The 24633-nt window shown below is 34.8% G+C and overlaps 1 protein-coding gene across 1 annotated transcript; it reads right to left on the bottom strand.

The window, feature by feature from the left end:
- Positions 1-3605: 3605 nt before the first annotated feature.
- Positions 3606-22487, bottom strand: kiss1ra (KISS1 receptor a). The gene is made up of 5 exons (XM_028019505.1): positions 21399-22487; positions 16455-16579; positions 11535-11670; positions 11162-11400; positions 3606-10314 (listed from the first exon to the last, which is right to left on the bottom strand). Exons 1-5 carry the CDS (start codon positions 21640-21642, stop codon positions 9934-9936), a joined length of 1125 nt encoding a protein of 374 aa, XP_027875306.1. The 5' UTR covers positions 21643-22487; the 3' UTR covers positions 3606-9933.
- Between the last annotated feature and the right edge of the window lie 2146 nt (positions 22488-24633).

Genomic DNA, 24633 nt, shown 5'->3' with positions numbered 1-24633 from the left:
CACCCAAATCTACCCACTGTTCGTATTCGCTAATATTCAGCGCTCCAGTCTGGTTGCACTTAGTAACATATTTGATCTAATGTTTGACAAGAAGCATAACAAGTAGAACAAAACATCTAGTTTTCAAGACCAGCAAGCCGGAATATGCATTTAGTGAAAGGAAACCACTGACAAATGTAACTACAAACACAAGTTGAAATTTGTGATACCCAAAGACAGAAAGAAAATACAGGAGCGTGTTGTTGCGTGTAGAAGTGACAGAAAGATCGAGTCGAAGTAATGACACCTGAAATAACATGTGTGTTGCTGCAGGTTTCACCTTGTTATAAATGAAGTGTTGTAGTGGTGGAAACCATGGAGACAAACTGATTTAACTGCAGTGTGCTTTGTTGCTGGACCTTGCACTCTGTATGCATGTATATAAAGTATAAGGTGTAAAATAGCTCAAGTATATATAGCTAATAATGCAGTCATATTTAGTAATCAATTAGAATAATATGCATTCAGATCAGGGTCAATTTGGAAAATAACAGGCTTTATGCAGGCATTAAACATGCTTTCTGTTGGTTTTATATTGGTACTGATGTATTATTCTAATATTATTTGTCATGTTTTCATTCAGTCGGTTTGTAATTATGTATAGTAGATAGATTATTAAATATTTCTATCTATCTACTGCTCCCTCCACAGTTATTGGTGTAAAGGTTTTAAAGTTAATGTACATTATATTATAGATGCACTGAAAACGTAGAAAAAGCCAACGTGTCTTTGACTTTAAAAAAAAAATACATATGTCCAATAAATTTGATTGTTATTGATGATAAAATAATCATCGTTTATAAACGTTTTTTTAAAAAAGTGTTTCTCATGACTGGGAGCTAAAGATTAGGGTAATGGCAGTGTGGCCTTCCAGTCTCAACGTCTTGAAACTTATCAATTCCACAAATTATCTGTGGAAACTCTAAAAAAACCAGGTGCTCTGCATAGTAATTGTTGACATGCTATTTTTTCCCCTTTTGCACTATTTTATTATTTTCTTTTACTTTGTCTTCTTTTTTGTTGCTTTTGTTTGCTTTTGTCTGTTTTTTAACTTATCATCTTTTGAGAGCTACCCATTGTCTGTTATTTTAATGGATATAATTTTATAATAATTTATGGTACCCTTACTATCAATTGTAAAACTTTTCACACATCCCTAGGATGAACATTAATAAATGTAGTGTTCTAATACTTAGAAATGCTCTTCCAAACAGATATACATATTTTATTTTTATTTTTTAATTAACATTTATCCTAGAAGGACTGCAAAAAATGTACAATACTTGGATTACTTAGAAAATAAATTTTTATTTATTGCCTTAAAGATTTCTTCAGTTGTCGTCACACTGAAGTATTCAGATGATTAAATTTGAATATGAGATAAAGATAATCTCATTAAATGCTGTTTTGTTTACTGAGACACCTAGACGTATGAAAAATTCTTAGATTATATGTTACTATTGCTTACCATAGATCAAGCACATAATCTGCCTTGAACAGAGATTTTCATACAAATATGCTTCTGATCTGCGCTTGGACATGCATGTTTGTACCTGACTAGGACTCTGCATTTAAAGTGTCTTGGCAGCGTTGCTAATAATACTTGCAATGTTCCAGATGGCTTCGGATATTCTACAATATACATTCAGAATAGTCAGCAGGGAGACACATTGGAATCTTACTTAATACTTGGTTTACTAACAGCTAATAGGGCAGGTGAGGTGATATACTTTTTGAAAGGTTCACACAGGATTTCTCGAGCTTGAGGTGAGTGGTAACACCTTCTAACTGACACTGTTTTTCTTCTTCTTTCTTTTTTTTTTTTTTTACCACAAATGTAATTTATGCTTTCAGCTTTGATCTGAGCACACATGAATGAACATGGACATATTTTGAAAACCTTGAAGTATGAAGCCAATGCAAATCTTGCCCACGGGGATTTTTCTCGTCTCTCCTTTTGGTCCATTAGATATATGCCGGTGCCACATATATCTAAGTTTTTTTTTTATCTTCGACTGCAGTCAAAAGAAGCACATCATTGTTGGTATGCTCCTTTATGATGTGGAGTAAATTATGTTGACAGGTAGAGAGGGCTTTTATGACAGGTTTGAAACCCCCAATGTTTTTTCAGATTCTACATCTGAACGTAACCTACTACTTGAGAAAATAGGTCAAGATGGTAAAGCTAACAGAAGACCCACATCACCTGTAGAAAAAATAAGTTTTTTTCTAAAACAACTAAAACAAGCCCAAAATGCATTTCTAACAGCAAATGTTAGCAAGCAGTAATGTGCATTTAATTATCATGTAGACTAGAGTAACAGAGAATAGAAAAAGCACAGTTTAGTGCACGAGTCTCATGAGTTTATAATGTGCTGGCTCAAATTGGAAACGGCTGATAAGCCATCTAATGCCAGGTCTCATGAAATTCAGAAAAGTAATTTCAGTCAACTTAAAATATTCTTTTTTTTTTCTCTTTTGCTTTAGTTCAAAATTTTTCATGTTTATCTTAATGGCATTTTGTTAAGTATCTTCAAAAATTACACCTGAATGGTCAATGAAAACACAATTTGTGATAAAATGTCATGACAGCTGCATAGTCTTTTGTCAGTCTTTATAGTCAACAAATTAAAAACAAAGTCTAAAAAATAAACAAATCCTATCTTGTGTCATTGTTAATAGGGGTTTTTTTGGCACTTTTAGGTTGTTAATTTTGCACAACAGTAATGTTTGGTTTCTTGGTTTGTACAAAATCCCAATCCCTCTTGACTTACACAGTCATTTCCACATATTTATTGGATCTGGCAGTCACAACACTGCTGCAAATGTTTTCATTTAATTCTTCGCCAGCTCTTTAAAAAAATATTTTTGGAAACTTTCTTTCAGGGAAGAATCAGCAATTATCAGTTGTTGCTAAGTCTTAAAAATAACCACATGGGAAAAGTGCAGGTCAGTAGATCTCACTTCGCAATTTAATTACTTGGACCAGGTCTACCATTTACTTGAATTGAGAGCAGTGAGTCAATGATCTGCATTGTCTCTGAAATCAAATGGATATTAACTCTCCACATGTTGTCGTGAGGCACTGGATGCTGCCCCAGGCCTTGGAACAGGGCTATAAATGGCATCTGTGGCAAATAAGTCCAATCAATGTAACTCACAATCAAAGATATACGATATGTTCTAATAATTAATCAGTATCACACATCCTCTAATGTTTTCGGGTCATGTATACCTGGCCATAAACATTGTGCATTTCCACAGTGTCATGTAAAACACGGCTGTAAAATTACTTTTACTGATGCTGAAATGGTTGTCCTCCTGCAGGAAATTTGCTGCTTCCGCTTCATTGATCTGGGCAGAAAGATCATCACACATCACAACAGCAGAGGAAAAAAGCAAACAAAAATGGCAAAATTAAATGAATTCAGGATTAGATTGTTTTAGAGTAATTAAAGTTTAAAAGTTAACAGCAAACTTTAAAAAAAAAAGGGACTCGAGAGGAAAAGAGGTTCCGCTGCAAAAACACCAAGCTGCAACTTTCAGTAATAAAATATAACCAAAGGTTCTGTTAGCCAAGCCAACTTTATTTATAAGCACTTTTAAAACAACAAGACTTACCAAAGTGCTCAACAGACATCATATAAAAAAAATCAACATAAAACAAGCAAACACATAAAAGATGTTAACACAGCTTGAGATAAATTGACCTGTTACAGTGATAACATTTTATAGCTGAATTTGAGTTACTTTTATGGACATGGAAAAGTGTAACTCTACCAAACAGTCTCATAGAAACGTATATGTTCAGTTTTGAAGCATGCAGAGCTCCATTACAACACGGCATCTAAATTTGTGATTCTCTTATTGCAGGTACATTTTGAAGGCTTTGTTAGTGTTTTAATTTATCTTGGCATATAAATGCTGTAAAACATTCAAGCAATGTTAAATGTTGTGTTTGCAAATACCAGTCGTGGCTGTCTGATTAAATTTAAAGTTGATAGGAAATATGAACAGTAGAGGTCTTTAGACTCTGGAACTACTAAAAGAAATTAGTGGTAATATTCCGTCGCTAATAAGCATTTAGTATCGTCCAACCCTCTATAGTTTAGAGTACTTTCGAAAAGTACTATTTTCCCAGTAGGGCAGGTTTCTGGATGTTTTTCTTCCCAGGTAATCTGCTTTGACTCTGGAATAGCACAGGAAAACTACCCCGATCCCTGGAAAAGGTTCCATACTTCAAATGCACATACAATGTGTTAATGTGATTTTCAGCCAGTTGATTTTTACACCTCTGTCAAAATGTCATAACTCAATAAACAACCACTGGGCCTGCTTTTATTTTTACTCTCCTCTTCTAAACCAAAAGTGTGTTTTGTTCTGTTTTGCACACACACATTATGTCAGTCCCAAGGGCAAGGTGGCGGTGACGGTGTTTGTGTGGTTTCCTGCTTGTGTCGTGACGTGAGACAGTTCTCCTTGCTGGTAAAAAGGGCTCTTTGTGTAGGTCCGTCTCTGCCTTTCCCCCTCTTTCCACCGCTGACAATTATTTTCCCCAGCAACCCTCAGCTGACAGCTTGGTGTGCTGAGCCACTGTGTTCATTCTTCATGTGGCATTTTGGAAAAAGAACCTTAAAACAATTGGAGCTGAGTCATTTTAACATACTTATTCCAGGAAAAGCCAAACCGTGTTATGATCCCCCCCCTTCTTTTTTAAATAGCAGTTTGTAGCTTCATGACAAAGAAAAACCTCCTTCATGTCACACGCAAATTTACTCAAGCCAAAGTTTATTTGGCCACAGAGCTTGGACATGAAAAATCTTTCCATTTAGACCAGTTGTTCCATAACACATAAAATCCCTTCCTCGTGGGTCCCACATATCATTTGATGAGGTTTCGAGGGCCAGATCAGTAGCAGGGCTGTCAACCGCTTCACTTGTGCTTCAACTGGGGTTTGAGAAATGGTTATTTTTCTGTCTTCATATACAAATCTGATACATGTGCAAAGTATTTTTTTCTCTTCGTAGAGCATCCTGCAATGCCAAGAAAAACTGCCACAGACTATTAGCTTCCTCTCAGACATCCCATTTCCTCACTTTTTCTCTTATTGCTCTGCAACCCAAATGTTTTCACATCTGACTTTGACTCTCTGTCGCCCTCTTCAGGAGTGCTTGTTGATAATACTTGCTTTGCCCCACTTTTGTCTCAAAGGTCTTTCTGTCAGATCTTCCATCTCTTACTGTATCTTACTGAGAGTTAGGGATTCATTCCTGATGTTGAAATAAAACAGTTGGATTTAAAATGAGCATAACTGTATAATGACATGGCTTGTACAATGACTATAGTTAACAGGGTTCATATGCAGTCTGTATGCAAAACTATAATAAAAATCACACATTAAAATATGGAAGAATATTTTTACGTCTTAAATTTTATTTTTTCTAGTCATCATCCCCCTTTCTGTATTTCTTTCATTACCATCTTGCTTCCTTTTCTGCATACATCCTTGTTTCTTTCCTTCCCTTCTATTCCTTTTTCCTTATTTCCTTCATTTGGTCCTTCTTTTCTTATCTATTCTTCCTTTCCTTGAGCCCCACGTTCCTTCGATGCTTGTGTTCTTGTGTGCTTTATTTTTTCCTTGTCCTTCATTTCTTGTGCCATCCCTCCTTTGTTGCATCCTTCTAGTCTTACATACCTGAATTCTTCCTTCCTTCCAGTTCTTTCTTTTCGCAGATTACTTGTCTAAAGCCTCCCTGTTGTAAAAGCAAAACACTGGGAATTCTGGAAGCATGAGTCTGGAAAAGTCTGGAATTTGGACTCACTAAGGCTAACAATAATGAATGAAGTTGATATGTTGGAAGTAATGAATTCCTGAGTGTATTAATGCTAAATATTTTATTAGATAGCCATTCATCTTTGCTGTCTGAATTTATGTCTTGGATTGCTAAAGAAAGGGCAAATGTCCAAGTTCAAATAATAATTAGAAAATCCTCACACAATTTGCTTTATTTTAAATATTAATTGGCAATATTAGCCTATATAGTCCTGAAACCATTAAGATGGACCCTCAGTGCTTAAGTACATCTATTGACTATGCACTGTAGATAATTTCTATAAAATGAATTTCTTCATAAAGCCATTTTCTTTGTTGGAAAGTTTAAAAACTGAGAAAGTGGCAAAATTACTTGATATATCGATTTATACTTGATTTTGGCCTCCAGCTTCAGTCAACATCAAAAGTCAATCACTTTCAAACTTGATTTTTTCTTTTTTTATATTTACATTTCCTTTTCTGTTTTGCTTCCAAAGAGTCTAATTTTCTTGTAGTTCTTCATGTTGATTTTGATAAGCACAACTAAAAGTGTTTTGAAGGTCTTTTCAAGTTTCCCTCTGTACTATGTCTGCTATTAAACACAATTTTATTCCCATGTCTAAACATTATCAAATTGTAAAAGGTCTCAGACACTTTATACAGGATCAGTACCCTAACAAAAAACAGGTCCTTTGAGGGGCTCTACTCTGAATGGTTCAATCAAGCTTTTACTTTTTATTGTTTTGAAGATATTAAGTCTCATGATTGTCAAAGTCTGACAAATTGAAAGCTTGAAGTTTGACTGATTGCATGTCCCATAGTCACTTATTAGTACTGCAAATAAAAAGAAACCTCAAAACTCATTTGAACATGAATACCTTTTTACTTAGCAGGCAGTCACATGAAAATGATGGATGTGTCAGTTACACCTATGTTCATTTTTGCATTGCACTTTGTAATTAAGTGTAAATGCCTTTGAACATGATGTTGAATAGCTGCCTACAGATAATGGCAAAACCGAAAAGAATCACCAGCTGCTGGTTGTAGTGAATCAATGGTAAATTTGTTTCAAATAATATCTACAATTATTCCTTTCAGGCGTCAATCAATACAGAGTTGTTTTTTATTTCCAAATTATTTGGCAAAAATCTAATTGGCTTTTAGTCCATCATTTTAAGTGATGATTAATCTTTCTATTTTTAAATGCTTTCATGTGTTCTTCCAAAAGTACACTTTTATATTTTTGCAATTTGGGTTGTGTGCCACTCTAATGTTTCATATGGAAAAAGCCCAGATAGTGATATTAAAATGCAAAATTAATTCATTTGCATTGAAATATTCACTGTGATGCATGATGTAGAGCAGCTTTTAGTCAAAAATGGCCCAACTATGAATTATAATAACACTTACAGTTATCTGCAGTATCTGCCTTTATAGAAAAATAATTGCCATTTACCTCATTTTGGAATCTCTTTTTATCAAAGTTTAAAAATCAGTGCAACCACTAATCTGGATTTTCTCAAATTGTCTTCAGTTCAGCAAAACATGTCAAATGTTTGCAATGATCCTTGAGTATCATTTGTCATATGCCTTTGACTACAAAAGCCCAAAGTGTGTTAGTTTTCCTTTCAAACCTTGATGTCACTGGAGCCCCAATGGCACTAAGCAAGCAGTATCAAATCTAATTAAACTGTATTAGCAATTTTTCTATAGACCATAATAGAGGTTCTTTAATATTGAATGTCACTGTGTGGGATGAATAAAACAAAGTCACTATTGAGGTAGCTCAGTGGGTTTAAAATTAAAAGCTGTTGTTCTATGGCTAGACAGCTGCTCCCTGAACAGGCCCTCGTTCTGATTGTGCTCTAATAACAAAACACAAGCCAAATGGGTTGTCCTCAATATTTCAGACTGTCTGGCAAGAAGGTGCAAGGGGTCTTTAAGGTGTTTTTAATACCTGATTTGAATGATCTCTGTTGCCTGTGAACGTGCATGAAGGTTTCTACAATGCTTTTGTGAAAACAAGTGTTTAAAAAGGCATGAAGGTTAGACTTGTGGCTCCACTGCCTCTATTCCTTCTGTTAGTAGGTTTCCATTCATCATATCTGGCCACAGGAAAGACTCATGAGCAGCTGGCTGAAGCTTTGTTTGGGTTTTCAGATTGCTTAGGATGCATTAGCTCCACACATACAAAGCTACTTCACCTAGGGGGTACAATTCAGGACGGACTGTGCTTTAATTACATTTGCCAGTTCTCCAGTGTTAAGCATGAATATTAAACATGTAGCAACCTTTATGGAAATATACACATTTGTGTCAGTTTATGAGTAGTGCTTTCCAGAAGTATTTTTTAACCCCTTGCACTTTCTTACAGTTTGTCCCAATTCCGCAGGTCTGAAAAGGATTAACTCAAGTTTTGTTTGTATTTGTCCTCTGCTTCCACTGCAAAATTACCTGCAAAATTATGTTATTTAATGTTGGTAAATCACATTGTAACCTTTGTTTGTAAAGAGACTAAATCTGAAAAGGTTTAAGAGGTATGAATACATTTCAAAAACATTCTTAGTCAGAAATGATTTTTTCTGTTTGTCTCTCAAACTACAAGTAGTTTGAGAAACAAATAATTGTGATCCGATTGTATTTCTTTTTTGCCAATGGTTACCGTAGTTTCACTCCTAAATTGTTGTATTTATGAGCTGTTCATGAGAATATTAAAACAATAAAATCAATATTTTTTAATACCAGTTCAATAAATGACTTGACATTGACTTTTTAGTAAATTTCAGAAATAAAACAACTTTAAAATAATTCTAACTGCTGCATACATAGGAAACAATCAGATGGTAGATAAGCAATCACAAAGTTTTAAAGCAAAAATCTGTTTTGTTATGACAAAAAAACTGCACAATATGCCAACAATAAATTATATTATACACTGTAAACAGTTTTAAAAGTAATACTTCAACAGTTAGTAATTCTGAGAAAATTGATGTAAATTGCTCTGTGTGACTATGAAAAGCCTTTTGAATTCCCTTTATTCTGGCTCAGACTACCAGCACCTGATAATAATCTGTCCTTAATGTGACTTTCATAAGCTATGATATTTATTAGCTCCTTAGTGAGGTAATTTAGCCTTTAAAAGAAAAGAAAGCTAAGTCAGAAAAAGCTTCATGTAAACAGAAACATCAGAATTTTCATTTATTTGTAAGTTAGAAATATGATCACAGTTTGCCCAAATACAAAATGTGCAAAATTTTACAGTAAGTTTTGTTTGCAAAAATTAGAACAATTTGTTTTATCATTGAGGCAAATTTCTGATTTTTGCTGTAAGTAATCACGACTGAGTACCTCACCAATGGGATGCTTCTACTGTTGCAGTAGTCACTACTTCTTGTGGGTACTACTTTATTTTATTTATTTATTTATTTTTTTTCGTAGCTTGCAGTTGCAACTCACTTCATCAGATCCCCTTAAAACCTGGACAAAAACTAAACCATTAAGCTAGAGCCTGCCCACCAGTTGTTGAGATCTGGTCTCTGTAAGAGTTAACACAGAGCACATACTTACTAAAAACCCAGAAAAGATCAGCTTTTGTCAAGCAAACTGACATTATCTGACATTTGATCCAAGGTTGTTCCTCAGAATGCCTCAGGACTACACCTGGTTGTATTTTGTGCTTTTCTGAAAAAAAAAAAATATATAATTTAAATTCACAAATCTGTTTAATCTCTGTATGCTGTAGGCATTTGAAACCAACGTAAATTTCCTTGTTTGTGTACACAATCTTGGCCAATAAGGCTGATTCTGATTCTAACATAAACTGAGCTCAAGCAAAAGCAATACATTTACATCTAAGTTGCAGATGTATTTTATAAACTTTTGACCGACTGCAGTTTCAAATAACAGTTCATATCCATTTGCTTAAATATGAAAATTAATACAACATGAAAATGAACACCGAGCACAGTGTTTTCCTTCAAGATGAATCTGTTGTTCTCCGTCGGTTACAACAGGATCTTTTGGCTGACAGGTGAGTTTCTCAGGAAACAACAATCTCACTTTTTATCTTTAAATTCTCAGAGTCAGTTCACAGCGTTATTATTGTTGCCTTCCTCTGCTGCAATAAACTTGATCTCAGCGTTGGCAGTCCTTGACGCCATGCTACCATCCCGGATCTTGTGTTTAAAAAGGAATGGAAAGGTTTTCCTGAAAGACTTCTGAAAGCTGGCTCCCATAAACCCATAAACAATGGGGTTGACTGAGGAGTTGGCATAGGACATGCAGTTGGCCCAGGTCTTGATCTTGTACATTGTGTAGTTGGGTTGGTAGTTTGGATAGAAAGATTGGAAAAGCACAAAGATCTGGATGGGACCCCAACAGATGGCAAAGAGGAGGACGATCACCACCACCATCTTGGAGACTTTGCTCCTGATGCTGATGGTTCTCTCAGACAGGAGGTTGACCTGAGAAAGATATCACAATAGATATCAGCTACTTTTTTATTTATTTTAATTTAAGAGGCTATGTTGTTGATGTTGGTTTTTAGTTTGAAACATTACAATTGGCCCTTACCTGATTAAAAAACAAATAAATACTGATGTCTAAATTATTAAAAATAAAGGTATTATTTTGCCAATTAATGGTAAAAGTTATTTAAATTTAAATCAATGTAATACCTATTAAATGGGTAAAGAAAAAAAGTCTGCTAAGGCAAATATTTTTTATGCCCTTTTTTTTTACTGTATTTATTCAGATATAGAAAATAATATAAAACAAATTTTAAAAGATTGTGTAGGAATAATCAATGTTCAATTATAAAAGTTAAATGTTACTAAAGAAAAACAACCTATGTCTTTCGTTGTATTTCAAATGAAATCTACATAAGTATTCATGTATGTTAGCTGCAGATTCACAGATCACAGGTTTAATACCTTGCATGATTTTTGTAGTTAGAGTGAAATAATTTTGTAATGATACAATAACTATACACATATTAACATTCCTTCTAACTGGAATGTGGTTTCATTTATTTCCATAACATCCTTAGAAATCCCTTTTAGCAAATTTTCTTTACAAGCTTAAGTCTTTGTAATATTTATTTCTGTTGTCTACATGGTCATTTTATTCATAGAAGTTGAACTCTACAGTATAAATAAATAGGCAGCTGCAAACTGTGTATGTGTATACCTTCTATATGTTTCATTATGAATAAACTGTTGATGACAGTCATTCAAAACAGACTTGATTCAAACTTATTTTAAAATTTAGGCACACAAAAACAAACAGTTTTCAATCTCAATTTGTCCACACCTGATAATTGTTGTCAACAGGCTCTACAGTGGGTTGACCTACTCTCTTCACCATCATCGAATAGCAGAAAGAGATTGTGAGAACTGGCAGCATGTAGGCGGCAATAAACTGATAGAGGATGAATGCTCTCTCATGCGTCTTGGAGGGAAATCTCTCCATGCAGTATTGTCTCGGACCATACCAGTAGCCCTCCTCAATCCGCTGGTACATTAAAATTGGGGTGGACAAGATGAAGGAGCCTGGGCAAAGCAGATGTGTTGTTGTTTTTTTTTAACAAAACTCTAAGTCAGTCAGACTTAAAATGCTAAATACATTTTGATTTTCAATTATTCATTTTTGTGTCTAGCAGTGAGGTAAAAGCAATGCAACATACCAATCCATATGCAAATGCTGACTATCATGGCTACTTTTGGGGTGCGGTGACGGAGAGATTTGAGAGGGTAAACAGTGATGTAACAGCGGTCTCCACTCATGGCAGTCAGGGTGATACATGTGGCTTGTACTGTCACCTAAGAATGAAACACAGCCGAACACATTCTAAATAAGAACATGTTTCTTAAACATGTAAAAACACAGTTAAACATGTAAAAACACAGTTATGGTGAGGAGATGATGTCAACACCTATTATTTTTACAATGACAGACAAAACTTACTGAAAATTAGTCACAGCTGATTTTGTGCTGTTTTTTTACGACAGAGTATTAGGGGCAGGAGAAAGAAAGTAATATATATATACTGTATATACTGTATATATACTGTATATAATTAGAATAAAGTCAAAGTATTTTGACAAAAAAAAGTTATGAGAGAAAACTCTTTAATAGAGTTAATGAGGTCTGACATGACCGAATAGGCAAGTCAGTGTAGTTCTCTCTTGTGAAAAAGTTCAATAGACATTATTACTCTTGCAGGTCATCCATACAAAGGTGTGTCATTTCAAAAATAATTTAATTATTAAAAGAACAGGATGTTCCCTGCAAGCATGGTGATGATAACACCATGTCCCAATGTTATAAACATCAATTGCGAAAATTATCTTCAGACAACGAGGTGCAAAGAGATAAATGGAAAATAGACAATTTAACAACCATATTTTAAAAGGGGTTTGAGAGTATTTAGAACAAGACGATAATGTAATAATTTATTGTTAGAAATTAAAAGAAGCTAATTAAAAATCAATCAATCCTCATTTTTGAAAAGCATCAACTGTACTTACTATTTTATTTGATAAAGTATTAAATTAATGTTTAGTAATTACTAAATTTTAACAATATTACTTACTAAGTTAAAATTTAGTACTTACTAAATAAGTACTTAAGTATTTAGTACTTACTAAAAATTAACTTAATATTATTTTATAGGTCCATTTCAGCTCTGATTGTTACTGGAATATATTAATATAAGAATTCTAAATTAATATATATAATAGGTTTTTGGACGGGCTGTACTGAAATGAAATTCTGTTGTCCTTTTGTACACTGACATTAAAGGCACCCTGACTCTGATATTTTAGTGGAAATAAATGCTGGTTTGTGAAAAATTGAATCCATTCTGTTTGACATGTACTTTAAAGTAAGACATGATTCTTCCCAACAGTCTGTACCTCTGCCTCCTGCTGGATCTGTCTTGGTGTTATTTGTAGTTATGATGCCAGGACCCATTACCCCACAGAGGTTTGGCACATCACATCAGGATTTCAAAGGATTGAATATAAAAGACTTAAAGGGGTCATGGGAAGTTCAGCACTAAGGCTGCTGAGAAAATGATCTCTTCCCTGCGATGTTCAGTACTTACAGTGTATTACACCCTGCTGTAATACAGTCAGTGCTCCAAATCCAGTTTTCGCTACCTCTTTAAATTGAAAAAGGAATTAGTTGTGTGATTTAAAGCAAACCATACTATGCTTATCTGATTTTTATTGACAGCATTGCCCAGCACTGACCCACATAAAGAATCACAGCCCTATTTATTACTGTGTTTAACTGCTAAATAAAAGGTGAAAATATGAGTTTTTCTCCATAGTTTTTTCATACCTGTGACAGGTGAAGTGCAACTAGAGTTTTGAGTAAATATGTATAGGTTATGAAAAGTTGATTAATACTAAGGTTAATGTATGGACATGAATTGCATATTACTTTAGACTGAATGAAAAGGTAAAACAGGAGGAAATTCAAAAATACTGACATAAATTGAGTTTGGAGTATTTTTGGCATTATAACATCCAAATTATAATTCAGTCAAATATTAAATATTTTTTACTTATTTTTAATTACTTTGATTTAGGATTTTTTTTTGTTTTTCTGCAAATAGTATGCTTTTTGCTACACACAAGAAATTAGCAGAAAGGCAAAAGATGATTTTTAACATGTTGGAGAAGTTAAAAAAAATCTTTGGAGTAGTGGAAAGTCCAAAAGCTTAAACCAAAACTCATCCATATCTACTAAGTTCTATTGTTGGTTCTATTTATTATTTTCTATATTATTTATTAATTGATTTATCCATTATTTTTTTTGTTAATATGCAGAATCTTATTTATACTACTTCTTGCTTTGGCAATTTACTTCTTACTCCTTTCACTTTTTGCTTTTCATTATTAGAGCTTTAATTCAGTGTAAAGCAACTGTGAGTAAAAGTGGTGCATTATGTTGTACGCAGTAACTGTTTCTGTCTTTTAAAACTTTGTAGAAAGTCCATGTTTAATCCTGTGTAGGGACTTCCCCATAGTCTTTCAATGTTGCAAGCCAGGTCGGTCTTTCACATTTAACAACTCAGTGTTTCCATGGTGACAAGACGAGCAGCAATGTATTCAGTCGCCTGGCTATAACTGCACAGGTGCAGGACCTGTCTGAGTAATGATATTGGTGTATGATTGTTTGGAGATGTATAAATCGTGTGAACACACGAGAGATGAGGACAGGAAAAAATAAAAATAAAAGTAGAAACTTGAGGAAGGATGCCTGCTGTTAACATGAATGGGAAGAAACAAACAGAGTTTTGATATTTATTGATTTAAGACCTGTACTGAAATCTCTCCATTAATCTTCTGTGACATTCTGCTTATTTTGGATGCATTATTCGCGTTAATTTTTTTCCCCACACTTCTTGTTTTTCAATCTTGAACAGAAATTAATTTGTCTCAGTTTAAACACACAGCTGAAAGGGAGAAGTTGAAACTAAGATTATACATGTCCTTTCAAACTCAAGAGTACTTTTGAAATACATTAGCAGTTACTCTAGCTTTCTTGAATCATAGAAATTTGCACTTCTTTACAAGATGGTTTCATCTATCTAGGAAGATACTTGTATCTTGTATTATACTGAAGCTTTTCTGCTATCATCTGGCTTTGAGGGGGGTAATGTCTGATTCCACAGATGCCATTTCTTTGAAGATTTATTCAGACTGTGATGACCTTCCTTCACCTTTCAGAAAGACAAAAATGCATGGAAAAAGATAGACTTGAGTATAGATCAAAGTTCTGATTCAACACATCTTCACAGTATAGAGAGAATTTTCAGTCTGTGTAGAATAGATATACTTGTTTCTGCCATTAAAAGACTCCTATTGCTCATAGTACAACCCTGAAGCACTTGCGATAAAGTCCTCCAACAAATGGACGCATCTTTGTGTAATTGAAATTGAAGTTCACCCATTGGCAGTCAGATCTGCACAAAACTCTTTGAATAAGAGATGACAATGTAAAGTCTGGATAATGAGTCAGCATTTAACAGCAACCCCCTTTTGGGGCTGCAGTTCCCCTTTCAAGACCTGTCATCTACTGACAACAAAGCAATAACAATCATGTAGAGAAATTTTAAAAAAGAGTTAAAAATTACAAAATTCTGATAATTATGTACTGCCCTAATCCATGGAACTTGGGTTTTGTATTTTTCTTAATTTCTGGGTTGGATACTCTTTGATATCTTGGTTTATTTCATGCTTAGCTTTAAGATTCTCTGTTTTATCTGAAGTATGTTGTTGTGATCAGTTGTGATCAGTTATGGTTTATTGTTATTTAGTTCTTCCCATATAGTTCATTCCTTTGTGTTTAATGTTTCAATGCTTGGGTTTTTCTCCTTATGTTAGTGCTAGGCATTTGCCCTTTGGACTTAAACGTCCTTTTGTGTCTCAGTTCCACTCCTGCTGTGTTAATTTGTCTCCTTCCCTGCTGTGCAGCTCTGTGACTAAGCTCAAATGGTTTCATTGCCACTCTCCACCAGTTTCTTACTAATAAAGCGCCTTTGTTTTCATTGATCTTTGTCTTCTGTTATGCTCAGCCAGTGTCAACCCTGAAAGAAGATCTTTGGACTACATTACCTAAATCCAAAGGTTGCACATGTAAAAAAAAATAAAATAAAAAGAATAACAGAGCCACAATATAGATAGATTTGTACATATAGTAGGCTGGTCATCTAACCTGAATTGTTTTCATTGTATTTGGGCCATTAATTGAATTTCTATTTATTTGAGTAAGCCATATTAAAACTCAGGATGGACGCGATGGAATGTCATGCTTGGCTTTAATCTTAACTACGTGACACTTTTAGCTGTTTGTCTGGGTTTATTTGAGTCAAACAAAACCACAACTTTGAGGTTCTCAATTGCTGAGTGTCGCTGAAAATGACATCATCAAAGCGTCCAGTGTGATGAAAAAAATCAACATTGAGTGTGTCTATTCAGCTTTACTCTGTAATTCAGCATGTACTCTGAATGTGGGTGACTGTGGCTCACTGGTAGAGTAGTCCTTTCCCAAAAAGAAGGTTGTAAGTTAAGTGGTCTTGTGCTCAAAGTGGTTAGTAAGACTGGAAAAGGCTCTTATAAGTTCAATCTGTTTATTTAGGACTTTTTTCAATTATTCTTCCTTACTTAATATGTACAATCACAATTGAACTAATAAAAAAATATTCATTTCATTACAATAGCTGAGGTTTACAGTTTAAAAGTAGAAACTGCAGAAATAATTGCTGCTGTTGAACCATTTTCAATAACAATAGTAACTGTGATGGTATGAATGTTCAAATATTAGCCTGTGATGTGTGATTTTCACTTTCATGAACAAATTATTAACATCAATTTCAGACCTACAGCATTTTATTAATTAAAACAATTTTGACTTTTTAGTTGATATTAGTAATTTTCAGCCTATAGGACAAGCACGTGATATCATTGGAATAGATAAATTACTAGTGAGCACTATGAATAGAAATAAACGAATGCAGTGCAAACTGAAAGGTTAAAAGAAATGGAACCAACATTTAGGAATAAGAATATTGTATAAAACATAATTATGTTACCTGCTGCAGAAATGCAACAAATTTGCACATGAAGTTGCCGAAAATCCAACCAGGGAGGGGATAGAGAGTGGCAGTGAAGGGGACACAGCACACCAGAAAGATTATATCTGTGGCAGCCAGGTTTGCTAGATGGAAAGAAAAGTAGATGTCAGGTAATTTTCTCTCTTACATCAGTCCACATACATTATAATTTAAGAAGCCTTATAATAGCCCAGTTTTTTATATTGCGAAAACTAAAAAGCCCTTTTTCAGCGTTTACTTTGTTTTTATTATTAGCAGTATTTCTTTTGGCTTTCCATCTGTATTTTTGTCCCTTTTGCTGTTCTTTCTGGCAGTAAAATTGAATAAAGTTAGACGTTAAAAATACATTACTGATGTTCAGGAAAAAAGAAATTATAATGAAGGTTAAAACTTTCTCTTTAATAACAGCCAGGTTGTACTGTTCTGACCCCAGTAAGAAGGACAAACTGTATTGCACACAAGAATTACAGTTCACAGTGAAATAAATTTACTTTGACATTTATTTTATAAATGAGAATAATAATATAATAATTTTTCTGTTGTTTGAGATTTAAAAGTCTTGAGTCAAAATTGCTCAAAACTAGATATTTGTTTTTAGACACATTCACTCAGTGTCTCTTAATGACCTGCAGGATTACAAATTTGACACAAATAGATTTGTTGTGTCTCCCTGAAGGAAATAAACTAGATGCACCAATCAGATATAACATTTGGATTGTTGTGTCTCAGAGTGGTCTCCTGCTATTGCTCATACACAGTAAATTGTAACAGACTGTATATCTTAAAACCTTTTTGTCAGAAGTAGTTTTACCTTTTTTCAGCAACTTGAGCTACAGTAGCTGAAGAGGTTGTTATGCACGTCAGCTTTCATTCCCTATGAGTATCAGTGAGCCCTGTCAAACCTACTCAAATATCGCCCATTTATCCTGATTCTAGCACATCCACTTTTAGGAGAAAAACTTTCACTTGCTCTCTTAAGTCAACTACTGGCAGGTGCAATGGTGAAGAGATAACCAGTTTCATTCCCTTTCTTCATCAGTGGTCCTATTTGATATAGTGGCTTGGCATTCTCCAATTTTCAGTTTGTAATTTTAGTCTTGTTAATTATTCCCCAAAAAAAATTACTGGGTAGCTTCTACCACCTTTTAAGTCACAGAGCTATCATGTTTAATATGCACTAGGAGAAAATCCAGAGCTGATTAACTTTTGTGTCTTTATGTCAGTGATGTTTTAACTTTTTGTTCTCAATCACATTTACACATCACCAAATGATGTCTGCTGCATGTTGAGAACCAGACTTCTTCTCACCTGTAGCTTTAAAAAAAAATAGATAGTTCAAATGGGTGACAAAGTCATGATTTCTCTGTCTAAAACCAATATCTTGCTTTGATGACCATTGCTGTAATTCATCCAAAAATAACATATTACAACTATTCTTCTCTTTCCCAAATGTTTTTTTTAAATGTCATATTGAGGAAACCACCTTGTAGGTGTGAGGATGGACTAAGAGAAAATTAGTTTATTTCAATAATAACATAGAATTGTTGAAATCCAAAGTTCATTTTGTGTTTGATACCAAGTCTAAGAGATGATGGACCATAATAGCCTCTACTGTGTTCAAATACTTCACTTTATTAAACGAGCTGGTGGATTCTGTACATTTATCCAATAGTATTTTTTGAATGAATGGTTGTATGGTATTTAATATGGTGTCTGTTTCCTAATGATATTATCAAAGGGAGCACAATCAGAGCCATAATTGTTACATTAATTTCAACTTGTCACTGTGTATGCTTTTGAAAGCTACTATATTTGGAATTTTCAAAAAGGCATATAAAGCTTGTAAAATGTCCTTTAAAAATCTGACACGAAATTACAAGTTTGAAATAAATGCTAAGAAATGGGTTGGTATCCTTGCTTAGTCTGATCCAATCAAGTTAAATTCCGTGCATAAAACACAAGGCTAAACTTCAGTTTAGCCTTGTGTTTTTGAAATCAGGTGCCAAGAAGCTGGTTCAGAAAGAGAATGTATTATTTGGTGGTTATAAACTGAAGGTGTGTTAAACATTTTATGGACTGCCTGTGGGTCTTTGCAGCTTCCAAAATTTGAATTCTTAGTGTAAAACCAAATGCCTAAAAAATACATTTATGTTTTGATAACATGTCAGTTAGAGGTTTGCAGTCTGGCTCATGCATTCATCACTGCAGCAAGCATGCCAGACACCATTCCCCATTTGTTTGAAGAGCTGATCTAATCACATTGTTGTCGTCTAACCATATTGTTGGAGAGATTGGTAGATGATGCGGTTGCTAATTAAATTATGCTGAATATTACACAGTTTCAGTGCAGTGGCCTTGGGATGTATTAACCAAGATCAAATTCTCCTCACATTCAGAGTGCAGTGTGCAAACACAGATACACAGACTTTATGCACCGAGTCACAGAGCTGCAAAAACATTATTTTAATTCACATAGATGTGATCACATTTATTTTACTGCCCCCCCTCTCTCACACTCTACTTTGTGGAGCAAACTCAGGTAAATCAATCACCGCTGGCTTAGTAATGGCATATAGATCAAATACATTCCAGATTGCAAATCTGCGTGTTCTGAATAATAAGAAAAAACATAAAATATGAACAGGGTGAATGATCTCATTTTACGCTATTATTTTACAACTATTTTTATGGTGAACTTTGTTTCAATAAAGGCAAGCTGCGCAAGATGTAAATAACTAATCCAAACAAATATTAATTAATAGTAATATTTTAAATTCCAACAGCTTAAATTAAAACAACCTGTACATGACCACATTTCAGGAAAACCCTGCAAAAAGGATTACAAGTTAATTTCATTTTACACTCAAAGCTGTTGACCTATAAAAACTAGCAGCTTGTTGCAAGCAGCTATGCCTCTGGAAATGCCACAGCAAGCTTAATATTTATTATTTTACCACTTTCATGAGACATTTTTATTAACGTGCCTTCAAAAGATGTAAACAAATATGTTATCCATTGGCACAATCCCATTAATACTGATGATGCTATAGCTGTTAAAAAGTATAATCTGCCAATACAACGGTTGGATTGCATTTGATTTCAGTACCTTTTAATTTGGTGTAAATGAGGTGTCAGTAAGTTTGTTTTGAAAATAGATGTAGCTTTTCAGTTCATTTTCATTTTCCACCAGTGCTATGTTTGCTGCTGCATGAAGTCTAATTTAGTGAAATTATGCCCTTTAATACATTTTTGAATATTTTTTGTACTTTATGTTTGTGATGTAAGCCTGGTAACAAGCCTGGCAAACATGCCCACCAACTTTAAAAGACGTGGGCAATTAGGAAAAGTTTAATATTTTATTAAGGCTAATTACCGAACCAGTAAGAAACTGTGATAAGATGTCTGTCTATTATCTGTGATGATATCGTGTTGGGAGCCTTGAAAAAGTATGAATTTTTAAAATCTTTTGTCATATTACAATTTAAAAAAAACATTTGTGCATTTTTTATGTGGTGAATGATTGACTGAAAAGGATGCTGTACGTTTTATAAATATGTGTATTTTTTCAATAAAAAATACAACATCTTATTTAATCATGCTAAAAGGGATGTGTGCATGTGTGTGTGGAGCCCAATATACTCTGTTGCTTAAATAAATTGCAGTGCAACTATTTCCTTTAACAGTCATCTAATCCGTATATGTGTGTGTGATTTAATCAAAGTCATTCCAGCTGTTCTGTAAGAGCCTGAGAGGTTTGCTGAGGTTATTAGTAATTAAGGTTAAATGTTCAGCTGTGTGTTTACTTCCTGTTTGTTACTTAAATTTACAAGCTGATGTTCCCCTTCACCCATTCCAAGTGTGTTCTTGCCACCTTTGTTTCTTATATGTTAGGTCAGTTTATCTTGTTTGAACAGTAAGCTTGAAATTGTGTCATGTTAAATAATCATTATGGCTTGAGCTTAGTTTCTTTATTCTGTATATTTTTAGGGCCTTGAATTAATTGATTGATCATTTTTTTTATTTGAGTGAAATAAAACCCACTTTTTGGAAACTAATTGAAAAACGGTTTGAACCCCAAACACACCATCCACAGGGTGAAACATAGTTTTGGTTGTAGCGTATTTGGTTGCTTGCTTTCTTATACAGGGTAGTAAAGTGACATAAGTAGGTAGTAAGTAGACAAGGTAGAATTATTAGATGCAATGTATAACAGCAGTGGCAAAGGAACTTGAGAGAGAAGACTAATTAATACTGGAGCTAAACTAAAGGTAAACCAAAGTAGAAAACCTAACTATTATCTGAAGGAAATAGTACACTTTAAACACAAATATCAATCTATGTTGATGTTTGTGGCTTTACCAAGTGTGAAGTTCAGGTGGATAAATGCTTTTACAAGGAAATGAACATAATTGCTCCTAGAAATCTGTGTGATGGCAACATGAATTCAAATAAGACATTGAGTTGTTAAAATACGCTGCTTTAAAAACATGTTTTCAGGCATATGCATACATTTTTCAACAAGACCATGTGGAACGGCATTATGAACACATTATGCATGTATGAATGCATGCAGGAGATATGTGGAGTGGTTTGCCTGCAGTCTTAACCGGTTCCCAGGAGGGAGTGAATGCAAAAAAATAGCAACAAGCTTTCTTTTATTTGCAGACAGAATTGGTCAAAACTACTCTTCGCACCGTTTGTCACTTTTAAGCTTTAATAACACAACAAAATTGAGTTTAGTAAGCAGAATAACAAAAGAAGGAAGGGCTTTATTATCTGTACTTATTGGCTACAGTAAATTAACAGTTTTGATATAATTCCGACTTTTCCTGACTGAGTTTTGTAAATCCCATCCTACACCCTCATGTCAGTTTCTTTCACATTTTCCACAAACTAATAAAGATGTACGTTATTTTTGCCTACCTATGTAGAAGTTGGTGGCTGTTCGCATCTGTCTGTGTTTGGAAATAACATAGATAACGAGAGAGTTGCCCACCAGTCCGACCAGCATGATGAGAGAGAAGAAGAGCGGTACCAGCCAGGCGTCAGTGAGAAAAGGATGCTGGTTCCCGTCCTCTTCCATGCCATACGAACGTCTTTGAGATAAGTTTGCTTCTGATCCATTGAGGCCAACCTGATCTGTGGAGTTCCAAAGCTCCTCGAACATTGTGTCAGAATGGAAGGTACTGATGGAAGGAAGGTGACAAAAATAGAGAGCTACTTGTGGATGAGGAGAGAGTGTCAGCTGCAATGCACTTGCTCTAAGTCCAGTTTGCTCTCAGGCAAAAAACAAGAGAAGAAAACACAAGAAGAAAATGCACCTAGAAGGTCTAATTCTGTGATTATGGGGAGGCTGAGATTGCTGAGAGGTTGAGGAATGCAAAACATAAGTTGAGAGAAGGCGTCTGCATGCAGAATGACTCCTAAGTTTGAAAGCAAATACTAATTCCGCTCAAGTTCAAAGTGAAATCCTGAAAGACAACATGTCTGCATTGAAAGTTCACGAGAAGGAGCATTTTCAGAGCAGAAGTTGATTTATTTATTTTTTTTCTCAAAAGCAGGATTCGAAGCACGCAATGTTACTGTTTTGTGAGATAAGCCAGCAACCAAACAGGAATCAGTGTGCAGAGACGCAAACAGATGTCTTCTCCATGCTTCGTCATGACAAACAGAATCCACAGCTCATTTAAATCTCTCCTTGTTCCATCTCTCCTCCTTCCAGTGAAATCCGTATCTTTTGCATTCAGCGCTTTTGTATATTGTAAAAAACCCTGAAAAGGAGCAACTTGATGAATCAGAAATGAAAAAGATGCAGATCAGTGTAGGAGTTAAGTCTTGCTCTGCGGTCTTGATAAAATTGTGGCTGGAAAAAAAGCTCTTGTTTAAAAAGGGAAATAACCTGAAGCATCAGTGTTTGTTGTTCGTCCTCCCAGCAGAGCTTAGTTGATCTTTTTGTTTGTGCTTCAGCAGAAATCACAGAGAATGCAGAGCGTGAAGGGGATGCTGCCGGCTTTATAGAATGAGCAAAAGCAAGGACACACAGGCGCATTGGAGAGGGGAAAAAGAGAGGGGTGTGCTCACACACATACACATACAAAACTCAGAGCATGTGGGCTGCTGGATGACTTTGGGATAAACGTCTTCATGTCCGAGTCTCCTAGCAACGTTATTCCTTAATGTATCTTTATAAAACCAATTATGATCCTACAAATAAAGACCAGAACCAAAAACTATGAAAAGTATTTGCCATCTAAGGGAAACTTTGAAATTTTTCATTTTTTGCAAAAATGTAATAAAAAAGTGAAACTTCTGGTGAGTAGCAAATTAGGATAGCTACACATTTAATTCAACTTAAAATTGCTACAATTTCACATAAGAGTTGTTTTGTAACATTTTCAAGCAGGATTGATTTGTTTAAGCCTGTAGACATTTAGTTTTCTGAACTGGTGAAGTATGACTGAACACCAGGGTGAGATTAAAAGGCCCATTTGAGGCATGGAGAGTGAACCTTTTAGCAGCTTTTAAGACTAATAAAGGATTTAAAGAGATCTCAGGAGAATTTGAAAACAGTCTCTGTACAAAAAAATAGTCTCCAAGTGGAGAACATTCAAAACAACCATGCTTCACCGTACTGCAGCATCGCCCTGCTGTTGATCTGAAATTGCTTTACAATTAGAAAGACACTGCACAACAGAGTGTATGTACAATCTAGAAAAACATGGAATATCATTTAAGAATTTGTGGCTCTTCAGAATTACACTACACACACACAACTCAGATCTAAAAAGAATCCTAATATATTGGAGCACTTTCCTGCACTCTGTAAATTATTGATTAGCTTTCAGGCATAAACTTTCATAGAGTGAGAAAAAATACTGAACATAAGCGGGCTTCTTTAGTGCCAAAATACAAATCTCACAGTGGGAGGTTATGACAGGTTGCCCTCCTGCCTGCTGTAATTTACACTAATACCCCACAGATAAATAGATGCCCCCTTAAATCTACCAGGACAAGACTTTTCACAGTCAAACATTACATCACAGAATAAAAATGGACACACAGTGGAAGTAAAATGCAGCTTTACTCTTCAGGTGTCTTGAAGATTATTTCAGCAAAGCTTTATTCACACAAATTGTGTCAATGCAACACACCTGGCTGAAATGATGGTTCGTGGCTGGGAAGGGAATAACTACCACAAGAAACAGAACTAAGACTACGTTCACATCGCAGGCCGTAATGCTCAATTCCAATTCTTTGTGTTGTTGTTCACATTTCCAAATAGATGCAACTTGCAGGTGATCTCCTGTATTAACTGCAAACAACCAAAAAGTGTCCCACATGCACAGTAGAGGATGTAATAACAGCACAAGTAGCGAGCATGCTAGTGTGTTAGGACATGGTATAGAAGTATTTGTTGAGTATCAATGATGTAGAGGTTGGATGAATGTGACCTGACCCTACAGACACAGGTCTCATGAAAAGATCAGGTCACATAAGGGCATAAAAATGTGATTTGAGTTACTTCATGCTGCAGTGTGAACATAGCCTAAAGCCACTCCAAAGGCCTCGGAGTGCATGACATCATAGGGCGCTTTGAAATATGACATCTTTAACTAAAATCAGATGGACCCAGTGTCAAGCACTGTTTTTCTAAGCAGAAATGTGAACTTCACCTCATGTTCAAATATACACCAAAATGTTTAATTAGAAACAAAGATCAACCGTCTCCCATAGCCATATCAGTCCCTAGACTGAAACTCTGTGAAAACCCGTAAGGTAATCTGAAGAGAAACATAGTAGGGTTCCGGGAGTATGGAAAATCTAGCAATGCCATACAAAGGGATGGTCATAGCTTCCTCTCTCTCTATGCTCCACCCTTAGGAAATATCATGGGAGAATATTAAATGTTGTCCTGTTATTGTCCTATTAGCAAAATTAAGTTTTATAACATGCAAATAATATTTCTCAACATATCAGTGAAAACAATTTTATTTTCAAGCTTTACCAGGGGAGTCAAACAGAGAAGAGTGCACTGATTTATTTTTAAAAAAGAGCTTTTAGTCATCATGTGTGATGCAATACTTTTGAAGGGCAGGACCTGTATCAGTGCATAGCTGTTTTTGCATGAATGACTCAAATCAAAGTGGACTCAAAGTGA

Source organism: Xiphophorus couchianus, chromosome 6 (genome assembly GCF_001444195.1).
Source record: "Xiphophorus couchianus chromosome 6, X_couchianus-1.0, whole genome shotgun sequence".
Lineage (NCBI taxonomy): Eukaryota > Metazoa > Chordata > Actinopteri > Cyprinodontiformes > Poeciliidae > Xiphophorus > Xiphophorus couchianus.
Note: the sequence above shows the minus strand (reverse complement) of the source record. Positions and strands in the feature narration are given on the sequence as shown.

What these genes read in the sequence shown, in the direction of transcription:
- kiss1ra (XM_028019505.1), bottom strand. Translation starts at nt 21,642, where the DNA reads ATGTTCGAGGAGCTTTGGAACTCCACAGATCAGGTTGGCCTCAATGGA. An exon ending in AGCCACCAACTTCTACATAG is followed by an intron (nt 16,580 to 21,398) that starts GTAGGCAAAAAT and finishes CTTTCCATCTAG; the next exon opens with CAAACCTGGCTGCCACAGAT. An exon ending in TTGTTGCATTTCTGCAGCAG is followed by an intron (nt 11,671 to 16,454) that starts GTAACATAATTA and finishes TTTCATTCTTAG; the next exon opens with GTGACAGTACAAGCCACATG.